Source organism: Rhinolophus hipposideros, assembly GCF_964194185.1.
Source record: "Rhinolophus hipposideros genome assembly, chromosome: 4".
In the NCBI taxonomy this organism is placed as follows: domain Eukaryota; kingdom Metazoa; phylum Chordata; class Mammalia; order Chiroptera; family Rhinolophidae; genus Rhinolophus; species Rhinolophus hipposideros.
The window spans coordinates 31,339,950-31,354,222 of record NC_138050.1 but is presented as its reverse complement, the minus strand read 5'-3'; the positions used below and the strand labels follow the sequence as shown (position 1 = coordinate 31,354,222).

Sequence of the window (14,273 nt, the reverse complement as noted above, 5' to 3'; positions counted from 1 at the left end):
GTTATGTCAACAAGTTTGTCGTCTTTCCTCCATTTATTTAATAGGAGGGGATCCTTTGGGGCAGTTTGCTATTGAAAATATACAGAATGAATGGAAAGTCTATGTGAAGAAACCTCTAGATAGGGAAAAAAGGGACAACTATCATCTGACTATCACAGCAACTGATGGGACTTTCTCATCAAAAGCTATAGTTGAAGTGAAAGTTCTTGATGCAAATGACAACAGTCCAGTTTGTGAAAAGGTAGGTGGCTCTTTCTTCACATTTATAGATTATGAAGTCTAATTTGTTTCTCAGACCTTGCAGGAGGACTGTCATATGGTGCTGTGGGGCTTCATATTATAATCTCTTGCTGTTTAAGCAAAGATGAGTGTTGGATGGGGCAAGAGTTGGATTAGCATCAGAACTATGTTTGGGAATGCTTAAATAGTTTAAAAACCTCATCTAAAAATACTGTAAATTTTGGACAGGATTACATTTGTGTTTAAAAATGCTCTGTAAACTTTCCATGAAGGGATTCCCTTCGTTTGGGGATGAGGTTATTTTGGGTAAAATATCTGGCCAGCAATTGTTTATACAGAGTTCTGTTTTGTTTTAACAGACTATTTTGGGGGCACTTGCTCTTGACACAGTAGAGAAAGTACGAGGTTAATGACATGGCTCCTGCACATGAAGTGTGGCCATTGCATGTGAGGGAACAGATATGTCAACGAAGAGCTGTTCCCGTGAGGGCGCAGGGTGAGGACGTGAGCAGGAGTGATCACTGGAGCTGGAGGATGAGGAAAGCTCAGCCTTTGGGAGGTGGTGATTAGATAACGGAGTAGAAGTGGGAAGGCAATGGGTCTTAAGAAGGGTGAACTGGATTAGAGAGGCTGCGAAGGGCCTGCCGGGGAATTGGGACTCTGTCCTAGAGAAAATAGGGGCTCTTTGAATCCTTTTCTATTTGAAAGGTGGAGATCACATGAACCCAGAGTTCCTTAAAGATGAGTTCAGTAATACTGTGTTCATTTAGATGAGGAAGGCTGACAGCAAGGGGATAATAGAGAGTAGACAGAGGTGGCAGAAGGAATGAAAGGACACAAGACACTACAAAGGGAAAACTGGTAGCACTTGGTCCTGCCTGGGTGTGACTGTATGGCAAGTGTGTCAAGTCAAAGTTGACTTGAATGTTTCCTACAGGAGAGATGGGAAGACCAAAGATAAACCTGGGGTGGGAATTACTTTTAGAGGAAGCATGTTGGGTTCCACTTCTAATTTGTTCAGTTAAAGGTAATGGGACGTTGAGTCGAATGTATTTTTAGAAGTGTAGAGATGATGAGATTGAGGGTGGATATTAGGGAGGGAATATGTAAATTTGTCAGTTTCTATGGATAACTGGTAATTGAATTCATTTGAAAGGATAATTACAAAAAGGGAAAAAGAGCAGACATAAGTAAGGTATCTCTCTAGGGAGAAGGGAGGAGGAAGCAGAGATGGAAGGAAGAGAATGCCGGTATCAGGATGGTGTTAACAGAATAAACGAGGAGAGCATTTTTAGGAGGCGGGTTTGGGAGCAGAGGTGTGATTGAGATTGAAACAGACCGTTTGAAGTCTGACTGTCTTGGAGGTGGCAGTCTCACTATCACGATGGATGCCTGATTGATCAAGGTTAAAAAGTGTGCACTAAGGAGGAAATAGATGTGGAAAGGTGAGAGTCAAAGGAAGGAAGAAGAGTATGGCATGTTGAGGGAAGTTTGGGTAGAGGGGAAAGTGATTTTGAAAAGAGGGCTAGAGGAGTTGGAGAGCTCCCCAGTAAGCATGAGACGTGCTGAAGATGTGGAAAGGAACAGAGCTGTTCTCAGGGAAATGGTACTTAACTTGTAATTCAGTCAAGAGGGGAAGTGGAACTTCTGAGGGGTGAGGCCTTCATTCCAGTCCATGTTTGTACTTTTTGGTGATAGTGTTTTCTGGATGGAGGACTTTATATTTACATATTATAGAAACTAAATGTATGTGTTTTATTGTTTTCTGAAACTTTCATATTGTTTTAATATGAAATACCTTATCATCTTTGGGAAAAATAAAATCTGGACACTGGATCATTTAGAATCATCGGTATTGCAAAATATTTTGTTTCATGAGTCATTAAATGTAGTTCACTTAAAATTGAGCTTCAATTAAGAAAATTCAACAAAATCTTACCCGTCTTATGTTTTTTTTTGGTTTATGGCATAGATTTCTAAATAGTTGGAACTGAAAACAACCATTTATTGTGTTTGACAGGTCAGATATGAAGAGAGAGATTAGAGCATGTCATAGAAGAGCCCTAGCCCAATCAATCCTCACTTATCCTCCTCACACGTGGTCTTGATTGTCAAGAGCAAGTGCCCCCAAAATAGTCTGTTAAAGCAAAACAGAACTCTGTATAAACAATCAATCCTCACTTATCCTCCTCACATGTGGGGAGTCTGTTTTCTCCCATGACTCAAGGATTGCTTCCTTGTTAACTGTAATTATTTGGTTATGTGATAAGAACGAGTGCAAACAATAAATTTTTGTATTGGAAGTTAGTAGATATGATGTCACAGGCATCTGTTTTCTCCAATCTTTAGGTAAATAGGGAGTGCTACTTATATTTACTCATAAGATTTTAAACTAAATAAGAAACCAACTCAAAGACATAAAGCACTGCATTCAGAACTCTGTTGGTTAAATATCAGATTAGACTCGCTCAGCAATATTGAGCTGTTAATGTTATGTGGCTCCTTGTTTTATATTGTTTTATAAGAAAAATAGTTTTGAAAGCTTCTTGGATTGTAGCTTTAGTTATTTCCCATGTTTTATATGGCCAAAGTTAAGTGATTTATTTCCAGTCATTCCCTTGGCAATCATATTGACTTCCAATGTCTTTTGGTAACAATATTGTTTAAACTCTTTGTAGACTTTATATTCAGACACAATTCCAGAAGATGCCTTTCCTGGGAAGCTGATCATGCAGGTCTCTGCTACAGATGCAGATATCCGTTCCAACGCTGAAATTACTTACACATTATTTGGTCCAGGTGCAGAAAAATTCAAACTAAATCCAGACACAGGTAATGATGGAGTTTTGGGCAAAATTAATTGTGTTCCAACAAAATCACATATGCAGGTGGGTTTAGATCATACACAAAAAATGAAATTACATTTTGTTCATGTAAAATGTACTGGATGTTACAAAATTGGCATCGCTTAGAAATCCACACAGCAATTCAATGGGTAAAATTTGGGGTGAGATTTAAAAAAGTAACAGCAACAGTATCACCTACTTGAACCAAGGATTTAAAATTGTTTATATCACCTTTAAAAAAACCCTCAGAAGTTAAAATATACTTTAAACATTCTGCATTATCCATTTTATTAAGTAGCTCGTTTTCATGAATGCGTGCTCATCAATTTATAATTTAGCATATTCATTAATTCATGGTATTTTACTCATCTTTGCATTGCTAGGATCGTTTTCCTCTTATAATTTATATTTTGTTAAAATTGAGGTCACGTAATAATTTTCTATTAGGCCAACCCCCTCCCCCCACCACCACCACCAAAGGACTAATTGTGAACATATAAATCTAATATTTTGAGTCAATTAATTTTTTTTTTGATTTGGCAAATTAAGTAGCTATTTTGCTTTTGTAACATTATATGTAATGCAAGAGGCTCTAGCCTGGAGATCATTATAACTTAAAGAGCTAGCACCTGGCAGGGTGAGGCGACCTGGAACTCACTGTATTCACACAGCTGTTGACTCTGTCACTGATAAAACTGTTCTCCAAAGGAAGGCTGTTAGTCAGATTTTGTACCTGTAAGAGCAAAGAGGAAGAAATAAGATGTGCTATTACAGCTCACATTTTAAATCTCAGCTGAGTCCATTTTTTGTTTGTTTTTCAGGTGAACTGAAAACATTAGCCCCCCTTGATCGAGAGGAGCAAGCAATTTATAACCTTCTAGTCAAGGCCACAGATGGAGGGGGAAGATTCTGTCAAGCTAATGTTGTGCTCACATTAGAGGATGTGAATGATAATGCCCCCGAATTCTCTGCTGATCCTTATACCATCACCGTGTTTGAAAACACAGAGCCTGGAACGCTGTTGACAAGAGTGCAGGCTACCGATGGAGATGCAGGTATCGTCTAGATTATGGTTGGCCTTCAAACTGTACCCTAACATCCTAGCAACCTCTGTTTTAAAACACACCCCAGATTCAGCCTGTTTAACTTATCTTAACCTCATGCATGTTGAATAGGTTATCGTTGTGTTATTTAATTCCTTAGCATTAAAAAAATGGAGTGAAATCTTTAAAATAATGAATGCAGTCCTAAAGAATATTTGAAGTCTCAAAATTGCATCCAGTGAACTTGCTGTTGTAAGGTATCCATAGTAGCCATAGAATTCTGGTTAGTGACTAGGTTAGCTGGTCTTCATATCCCGTTGAGTTAATTAGTGATGTATTTTGTGAATAAACCATTTGTGATATGAAGAGATTTTAGTATCAGAATGTAACAGAAGCAACTGCTATATGTTTTAGTTTTACAAACCTGTCAAATGTTTTATGAAGAAAATAAAAACTCTAGGGAATCTATTTATGGCATTTTGATAGCAGATAGTAAAAGTAACTTCTTCAGTTAGACTAATGCTGGAGAATTAGAAGAATAGCAAAAATGTCACTTTTCAAATAAATCTTTTTCACTGAAGGTAAATAATAAATAGACTTTAACAGATCTGCTGGGTATTATAGCATAAGTTCATATAGAGCATTGTCTTAAAAAGCCAGATAACTGAAATTATATTTATTTTTACTTTAACTCAGTAAATTGCTAATCTAAAAGTTCACTGTTTTAAAAATCAGTCATAAGAATTTTTAAATAATGTGTGTTAGCATTTTCCATTTTTAATAAGTATGCTACATTTAAAGAAATAATTTGTTTATATTCCTTGAAATAAAACATTCTGACATGATGTCATGTCTTGACAGGATTGAATCGGAAGATATCCTACTCTCTGATTAACTCTGCTGATGGGCAATTTTCCATTCATGAATTATCTGGAATTATTCAGTTAGAAAAGCCTTTGGATAGAGAACTACAGTCAGTATACACCCTTACTTTGAAAGCTGTAGATCAAGGTTTGCCAAGGAGGTTAACAGCTACTGGCACTGTTATTGTGTCAGTGTTGGACATAAATGACAACCCACCTGTGTTTGAATACCGTGAATATGGTGCCACAGTCTCTGAGGACATTCTTATTGGAACAGAAGTTCTTCAAGTGTATGCAGCAAGTCGGGACATTGAAGCAAATGCAGAAATCACCTACTCAATAATAAGTGGAAATGAACATGGAAAATTCAGCATAGATTCTAAAACAGGTAACCTACCATGTAAATGAAAGGAAACCTTTTATTCTGCCAAAAAGGTTAGATTGCCCGGCACTTGACCTGATAAAAAGTGACAGATCATAAATTGTTAGTAGATACTCTAAAAAGATAAAACTCAAGTTTTCTTTGTGATGTTATTTTAAGTAGGATTCAAAGTGGTTTTGAAGACTTTAAACTATAGTTCTACATAAAATACATTTCTGATATATCTATTATAACTATAAGCAAATTAACTTTAAATAGAAAATTAAAGTATCACACTCTAGTAACTTAGTAAAGATATAAGATGTAGTAAATTAGTAAAGATAAAGAGTGGAAGATAGTACAGGATCTTGCATAATGGCTCCTTTTTACCTCCTTTTATGTAGAACTCATGTGAAATAGCTTCCCGAGTGAAACAGTAGTTTGCACCTCTTTGATCTTAGTTTCAATAGGGGCATCTGATACTTCATAAGGTTGACTACTTTATTATGCTAATTATATATAACAGTCATAGTACTTTGAATCACACTGCTATCAAGGAGCTTAGACTCATAGGAGCTTAGACTCTTGCTGCATAAATACTTCTGTAGTCTTGTTAACCTGTGGTCTAAAATAGCTGTAAGTCTTAGAGCATTGTAAAAAGTCACTCCATTCAAACTGTATTTAATTGTATGTGACTATTTCAGATAAACAGTAGGTGTGTGAGGATGCTATTTTAAAACGTATTTTTTAACACATACCATAAAACTTATTTTTAGGGCTGTATAAGTAGTATGGACAATAAGGAAGTGAAACGGAAAGATGTTAAAGGAGTTGTTAAAATGGGGATTTTTTTTTTAATGATAGGATGTAAAGAGTTATTCTAGAGATTTAAAAAAAGGATACACATTTCTGTAAAAGAAAAAAATATGAGAAGGAAAAGGAAACTAAAAGCCAAAGAGGAGAATTTTTGCTTTTTTTTCATTTTATGAAATTAGAATGACATCTGTATTCAACTATGGTTTAGAAGAAATGAGAAGTAGAATAATTTTATAGCAGGGATGTGGGTAGTATTGACTGGGAAAGCAATTTAAATATCACAACGAGTATCAGGAAAATAAGGACCTGGGGATGGGCAAATTCATAATTTTTAAGTGTTGAGAAATTAGAAAATACACATACAGGGAAAGTAAAATTTTGAAGTGAAAATTTAATTTGTTTGACAGGGTCTATTTCAGTCATAGTACTAGGAGAAATCAGTTGCATTTCAAAGTGCTGGCAGTGATTTTGATTTTTCCATACAGGAGCCATATTTGTGATTGAGAATCTGGATTATGAAAGCTCTCATGAATATTACCTGACTGTGGAAGCCACTGATGGAGGTACACCTTCATTAAGTGATGTTGCAACTGTGAACGTGAATGTTACAGACATCAACGATAACACCCCGGTGTTCAGCCAGAGCACTTACACGGCAGTGATCAGTGAAGATGCCGTTCTTGAGCAGTCTGTCATTACGGTGTGTATTTTTTCTTTTTCTGGGTCTCTGCAAGAGTTTTTTTTTCCAATTTTTTAATTTTTTATTAAGATTGATCCTGTTTTGGTAGTGGACTTAACTTGAAAATAATTTGAAGATAAGGAAATGTCTTTGATTATTCCAGTCAGTTACTGACTCCATTATAAGTAATTGTCGTCTAGCAGCTAGCTATTGATACCAGAAATTCAAGACTTAAAGACTTCTGTCCCTTCCTTAGCTGTGTCCTAAACAAGAGCCTGATATTTTCTAGGTTATGGCTGATGATGCTGATGGACCTTCCAACAGCCACATCCACTATTCAATTATAGATGGCAATCAAGGAAATCCATTTACAATTGACCCTTCCAGGGGAGAAGTGAAAGTGACCAAACTTCTAGACCGGGAAACAGTAAGTGAAAAAGTTTGGCTTAAATTGTTTACAACTTACCAAATAACAAGTAGAAGTGTCTTGTACTCATATTTGCTGGACACGATGGGAAAGACCAGAAGGGTAGAACCAGAACTGGGAAGCAAGACATAAATACTTGAAAAGCAATTATAGTATTACGTTCTCAAAAACTTAACAGATGTGTTTCATACTAATAGGAAGTTTACATAATAAAAGTTTATAGTTAAGAGGAAATTGCTGTTGACTCCAGTGTTTTGAGACACTTCATGGAACTAGAAGCTGGATTTTAAATAATAACAAATATTTTGAAAACCATAGGTGTTGAAAGAAGGGAATTCCCTGTGAGGAATTACTTGAGCAGAGGCATGGAGAAAGAAATACGTGGGTTATACATATTTAGGTGATTTTATTCAGTTATATTGGAGCAATCTTACAAAGAAGTGGGGAGGTAAGATAGAAAGATGTTTTAGGAACAGATTATGGGCCACATACAAAACCAGGAACAGAGGTTCAGACTTGATCCTGCGGCCTTGAGGGAGTTACTGAGTATTCGTGAGCCCAGGTGTGACGTTACCAGGAGACATAATTTGAAAATGAGTTGTACATAGGTCCAGGTGTTGTTTAGAGTAGCAGGAGACCAGGGAGGTAGGAAGACCAGTGACAGTCAGTGGTAAGGCAGCCAGAGCCTAAATTGGGAAAGGAGCAGTGACAACGGAGTGAAAAGACAAATGCAGAAAATTCGTAAGGGGAAAATTAGAATCCACACAGCTTAGACGTGGCGCTTCATAGAACGCAGTGGTGTCAGATGACTCCATTTTTTACAGTCTTGTTGGGACTGGGTCGTGCCATGAAAGAAGAGCAGGGAGGTCATGAGGGTATATATAAACTTGGCTCCAGGAGAAGTTGTTGAATGTGGTTTTTGATACACTGATTTTTAGAGGAAAATTACATATTAGGGTAAAATTATTCAGACAGTATTTGGAGGTTTTAGTCAAACTTGAGACTTGAAAGCTGGAAATGCAGATATGGCACATACCTCTGGAGATACAGAAGTGATCTGAGGTATTGAGATAAATGGGAACAAAGGAGAGGCAAACCAGGCTGAACAGAACATCCATCCATCCATCTATCCATCCATCTTATCTATCCATTCGTCCATCCACCTGCTCATTTCTTCACACAGACAGGAAGGAATCTGCCTCAGAGAGGTGAAAAAGTGAAGGAGAAATGAAGGAAGCCTTGGTTTAGGAAACTTCTAGAAGACATTGGTGATAATAAAGAATACAGTTTTGGAGGAATGATGGGTTAAATCTAAGATTAGAGGAATTGGGGGCAATGGTGGTGAAATATCTCATTCAAGTCTCAATTCTTTAATGCCTTTTCTGACCTGTTATTTTTGAGCAGGGGCTTTCCAAGAGTTTAGGAAGCATGACTCTTAGGTATAGGATTGTAGTACTGCTGGGCAGAGCAAAATTTAGTATTTTTCACTGAAGAGCTGCTCAGGTCCTTTAATATACTAATGTCCATTGTGAGGTAGCAGAGGAGATGGCCTGTGTTGTTTCCCAAACCAGCTCATCGTCAGAACCCGTTTTGGGAGGAACATATTGTCAGACTAATGTTCTACAGAATATATTCTGGGATTTAGCTGGCATTCTCATTGCTTCCCCCACAAATTCTGGAAGAGGGACCTTAACAGGGAACTGTCCTGGAAAAGAAACTACATAACTTGACTCTTTTTTTTTTTTGTAGGAAGTCATGAAGAGATAATCTTGGGAGATTTAGACAGTTGACTACAATCCAAGTGTAAAATTATTGTGAGAAGGTGATCTAGAGTGTCCTGAAATGTTGAAAATCAGTAAGCGCTCAGGGTGGGAAACAGCTGAGTAGCAGGAGACCAGGGAGGTCCAGCTGTCTACTTCTGTCTGAAAGGAACATGTGGGCTATAGGAAAGGTTGCCTTCCCAGTTACTAAAGTAACAGGGTCTGAGATAATGTTACCATTTTCTTCTCATTATTTGCATTACTTTTCCATCTTAATTTCTGTTAGTAGAGCTGTATGTTTTTAAAGTTAGAATGCTTTCACAGAGTGAGTATGTGTTTGAAAGGCATCAGAGAATTTGGTCACTGTTGGTAACTTTTTCTGTTGAGCAAATACGGTCCATTTTGTAGATGCATTATTGGCAGTGTACTTGTAGGTTAGGGAATTGCCCACATACAGGACACAGCAAATGATGACAGGTTTTCAGAGCTTTCATTCCAGTTATAAAGAGTATACTTCTGATTAGACCCTGTTCTTCGACTTTGTGAAAATGGATATGCCATCTCTTTGTCTTGTTCCCAAAAAGATTTCAGGTTACACGCTTACTGTTCAGGCGTCTGATAATGGCAGTCCACCCAGAGTCAACACAACTACGGTGAACATCGATGTGTCAGATGTCAATGACAATGCTCCCGTCTTCTCCAGGGGAAACTACAGTGTAATTATCCAGGTAATTTTGGGGTGCTGAAGGGTTCACTGAATGCAGCCCTCTTGAAAGGAGCTCGTTCATTGGCTTCAGCTGTTCGTTTGAAATGTCTTTTCCAAAGACTGTGTTTTAGAAAAATGAGAAGTGTGCAAAATTAGAGGGGTCTCCATTAATAGTAAAAGATGAGCATTTTCAAGATGCCACCACGCTTTTATCTCGCTTGTTTTTGTTCTTTGGTTTTTAAGATACTCTCATTAGCTTGGGTCTTAATCTTATCTTTGGTTGTCCCTGCTTTTCCTTCTTGGCCTCACTCTTGCCCCATCTTGACCTTCCTCCTCTCTCCCACTCCTCCAGACACTACCACTTCATTCCTCCCCCCTCTCATCCCTTCCCTTACACTTTGTTATGCATGTCCCCTCCCCTTCAGTCCTTCCTCCCCCATTTCCCCTGCTCCTTTCTTCCCTCTCTCCTCCTCATCACAACCTTTTCCCCATGTCTTTTCTTCTCTCTCCTCCTTTCAAGTGGAGCAGCAATAAGGCTTTGTTTTCCATACACTTTATATTATAGGAAACTTGCAAGTGTCTTTTACCTTAAAGATTCAGTTTTGTTGAAAGTTGTATGTATTTGTGTGTTTGTTCTGTGCAGGAAAATAAGCCTGTGGGTTTCAGTGTACTGCAGCTAGTAGTAACAGACAAGGATTCTTCTCATAATGGTCCACCCTTCTTCTTTACTATTGTGAGTGGAAATGATGATAATGCATTTGACGTTAACCAGCAAGGATTCCTCCTGACATCAGCTGCCATAAAGAGGAAAGTGAAAGATCATTACTTACTGCATGTTAAGGTATTAATTTTTTTCTTTATGATTTTATTGTGGATTCATAGAGCTGCTCTGATGGTTATCTATCTTCTTGTACGGAAACAGCTTACATTTTATGAGAAAATTTTAAAAATGTATAGAATATGGTCTGTTTTTTGTTTTTTTCCCATGGCTTCATGTTTATCCCACTGCACTTTCAGGGGGCTCATAATTCATTTGGGTACTTTATGATAGACATTGATAGAGCTTACGCTTCAATACGAATTAGTGAAAGGGCTATAAAGCAGTATATATCATTTTCCTTGATATGCTTCTTAGGTGGAGAACTAAGTATCTGATAATTGGTCATTTTTTAAGAACTTGAATAATGTTAATATGTTTTTTGTTAAGAAGTTGTAAACAATGACATAGATAATGGTGATTTTCTTTCTTTTTTCTTTTCTCCTAGGTGGCCGATAATGGAAAGCCTCAGTTGTCATCTTTGACCTATATTGACATCAGGGTTATTGAGGAGAGCATCTATCCTCCTGCAATTTTGCCACTGGAGATTTTCATTACTGCTTTTGGAGAGGAATACTCAGGCGGTGTCATTGGGAAGATTCATGCAACAGACCAAGACGTGTATGACACTTTAAGCTACAGTCTTCATCCCCAAATGGACAACCTTTTCTCTGTGTCTAGCACAGGGGGGAAGCTGATAGCCCACAAAAAGCTAGATACAGGGCAGTACCTTCTCAATGTCAGTGTCACAGATGGAAGATTCACAACAGCGGCCGACATCACAGTGCACGTCAGACAAGTAACCCAAGAGATGCTGAACCACACTTTCACTATCCGCTTCGCCAATCTCACGCCGGAAGAGTTTGTCGGTGATTACTGGCGCAACTTCCAGCGAGCGTTACGGAACATCTTGGGCGTGAGGAGGAATGACATACAGATTGTTAGCTTGCAGCCCTCTGAACCTCACCCCCACCTGGATGTCTTACTTTTTGTAGAGAAATCAGGTAGTGCCCAGGTGTCAACAAAACAGCTTTTGCACAAGATTAATTCTTCCGTGTCTGATATTGAGGAAATCATTGGTATTAGGATATTGGAGGTATTCCAGAAGCTCTGTGCAGGATTGGATTGCCCACGGAAATTCTGTGACGAAAAGGTGTCTGTGGATGAAAATGTTATGTCAACACACAGCACGGCCAGACTGAGTTTTGTGACTCCCCGCCACCATAGAACAGCCGTGTGTCTCTGCAAAGGTAACACCCATAAGTATATGAAAATAGGTGGTAACAGATGATTTCAGTAACAACCTTTGAAGGCTATACATTAAAGATCATTTTCTTGAAATCCCTATTAATTAGCTTTTCTTCCTCCCCTCTTTTTTTTTAAACAAAGAGGGAAAATGCCCACTTACCCATCATGGATGTGAAGACAGTCCATGCCCTGACGGGTCAGAATGTATCACTGATCCCAGAGAGGAGAGCTATACCTGTGTGTGTCCAGGTGGCAACTTTGGTCAGTGCCCAGGTGAGAGTTTATTGATGAAGCATGTTTTCTTTAAAAGTCCCTTTCGGTGTTTCTTATCATTTTTTTCTTTATTGGAGTTGAAAAGTGTAGTAAAATTATCTTTATCTTAAGTCAAACACAGCGATAAATAAAGCATAATGGTAGTAAGTTTTCTTTCCTGTTGTGTAATAACTCACCCCTGAGTTAACAGTTTGATGTGCTTCCATATCATTAGTGCTCGTATAAACACATAGCCCCATATGTACAGATTTATTGCCCTATTTCTGTCACATCCTCTCTTTTTTAACTTTTTTAACTTTAAAAAGTTATCATACATCATACAGTCCTCTTCTGCCTGCTTTTTCCTTTTCTTGACAGTATGTTATGGGCATCTTTCCAACTTAATACTAATGTAAACCTAATGCTTCTTAATTTTCTAGCATGGCTTGTACCATCGTTTATTCAACGTTTTCCTTACTATGTATAGAGATTCAAGTTGTTAAAATGTTTCCTTATGATAAAAAAAGAATCCTTTATATGTATACTTACATATAGGGGCTTACATTTCCAAAACTAGGATTTATTACATTAAAGATTAACTACATTTTTAATTTTTGAGTATACCATTATGGTAGTTTCCCAAAAAAGTTAACACCAATTCCTATTTCTTCCAGTCATGTGTGACAGTCTCATTCCCCATTCTTTGGCCAGTATTGAAGGTTTTCAATTAAAAAATAAATCCTCCTATCTAATGGGCATGGAATGATATCTAATTATTTTATTTTACATTTCTCTGGCTACTTGTGAAAGTCGTCTTTTCTTTTGCCTATTAGCACTTCTATGATTGGCTTGTTTGTATTCTTTACTTGGGTTATTTGTCCATCTCTTATTTTCATGTGTATTATCAGTTAAAATATTATCTACATTCTGCTGTCTGTATATTACTGATTTTTTATTTGTTTAATGTTTTCTTTTGTCATTTTGAAATTTAAGTTTTATTTTGTCAGTTGTACATAATTTTACATAACAATTTCCATCTCTGGAGATTAATAATGACTTTCATCATTTTTGGAGAATTGGGCTTGTTCTATATCTAGTTTGAGAGGGTTTCCCAAACCACCTTGAGGATATATATTTTCCTAAATTGTTTTCTAATAATTTTATATTGAACAATTTTTACACTTAGCTTTTTCATTATTTTAGAATTCACTTCTTTGTGATGCAGTAGTCTAATTTATTACCTTCAAAAAGGAGGTCCAGTTATGTTATTCTGTTTATTAAGCAAATAGACATTTCCCATTGAATTGAGTTTTATGTTCTAATCTTAAATAAAAACTTGTGTCAGTCTCTGGAGAGGATGCAATCACACTTTTAAAGATATGCTTAAAATTGGATTTATTTTTTCCTCTTTGTGATTCACAGGGAGTTCATCTGTAACATTTACTGGAAACAGCTTTGTGAAATATCGTCTAAAGGAAAATGAAAACAAGTTAGAGATGAAATTGACCATGAGGCTCAGAACGTATTCTGCTCATGCAGTTGTAATGTATGCTCGAGGAACTGACTACAGCATCTTGGAGGTATGTTTTTATACCACAGATTACGGGAGGCTTGAAAAATACTAATTCCATTTTATGTTCAGATTGTCTGTTTTTGAAGAAAATAAAGGAAGCAAAATGGTTGAATTCCACATTTGAATATTTCATTGATACTTACACAAGTTTTAGACTGTGGGGTGAAAAAGCTCTTTCTGCTCTGCAGTAACTTAGAAATTTATTCCTGTTTTTTACAGCTGTTTACACGTGACAGTTAACATTCAAACTCTAAGTGATACTATGTCGTACTAATTTTGTACAGAGATCCTACAGATGCTTGAAGTGATAATTATCTTACCTACCTTTTAATTTTTTTAAACACGATTGAGTTTTGATTTTGGATATTACTCAGTGCTAGCTTAGGTTGTTTTCAGTTAACAGTTCATTATTAGTCACTTCCATGATGCTTTTTTTGATGTGCACTTGGCACTTGAACTTTATATCCCCAAGAGGTCAATTTTTATTATTTGTACAATGAATAAAGAAGTGTGTATTCTGTAGTACTTAAACACAAGGCCTTACTGACTTTCTGCCTTCAATTGCCATACATACCTCTCCTTTAGATTTTTATCGGAGACTATAACTGAAGATTTTATGAGAGCAATGTGAACAGTAACTGT

At 37.0% G+C, this 14,273-nt stretch overlaps 1 protein-coding gene across 6 annotated transcripts in view; it reads left to right on the top strand.

Annotated features, from left to right (window-relative positions):
* FAT1 (FAT atypical cadherin 1) overlaps positions 1-14,273 on the top strand; it is a 127,041-nt gene that overhangs the window by 98,399 nt on the left and 14,369 nt on the right. For all 6 annotated transcript variants that reach the window (XR_013993235.1, XM_081046780.1, XM_081046779.1 and 3 more), the window contains exons 11-21: positions 45-241; positions 2,919-3,072; positions 3,908-4,141; positions 4,991-5,380; positions 6,655-6,869; positions 7,138-7,275; positions 9,620-9,763; positions 10,385-10,582; positions 11,007-11,808; positions 11,948-12,079; positions 13,481-13,638. Coding sequence is in view for 5 of the 6 variants with exons in the window: in XM_081046780.1 (XP_080902906.1) it covers positions 45-241; positions 2,919-3,072; positions 3,908-4,141; positions 4,991-5,380; positions 6,655-6,869; positions 7,138-7,275; positions 9,620-9,763; positions 10,385-10,582; positions 11,007-11,808; positions 11,948-12,079; positions 13,481-13,638 (2,762 nt within the window). In the remaining variant the exon portion in view is untranslated. The remainder of the gene's footprint in view (positions 1-44; positions 242-2,918; positions 3,073-3,907; positions 4,142-4,990; positions 5,381-6,654; positions 6,870-7,137; positions 7,276-9,619; positions 9,764-10,384; positions 10,583-11,006; positions 11,809-11,947; positions 12,080-13,480; positions 13,639-14,273) is intronic.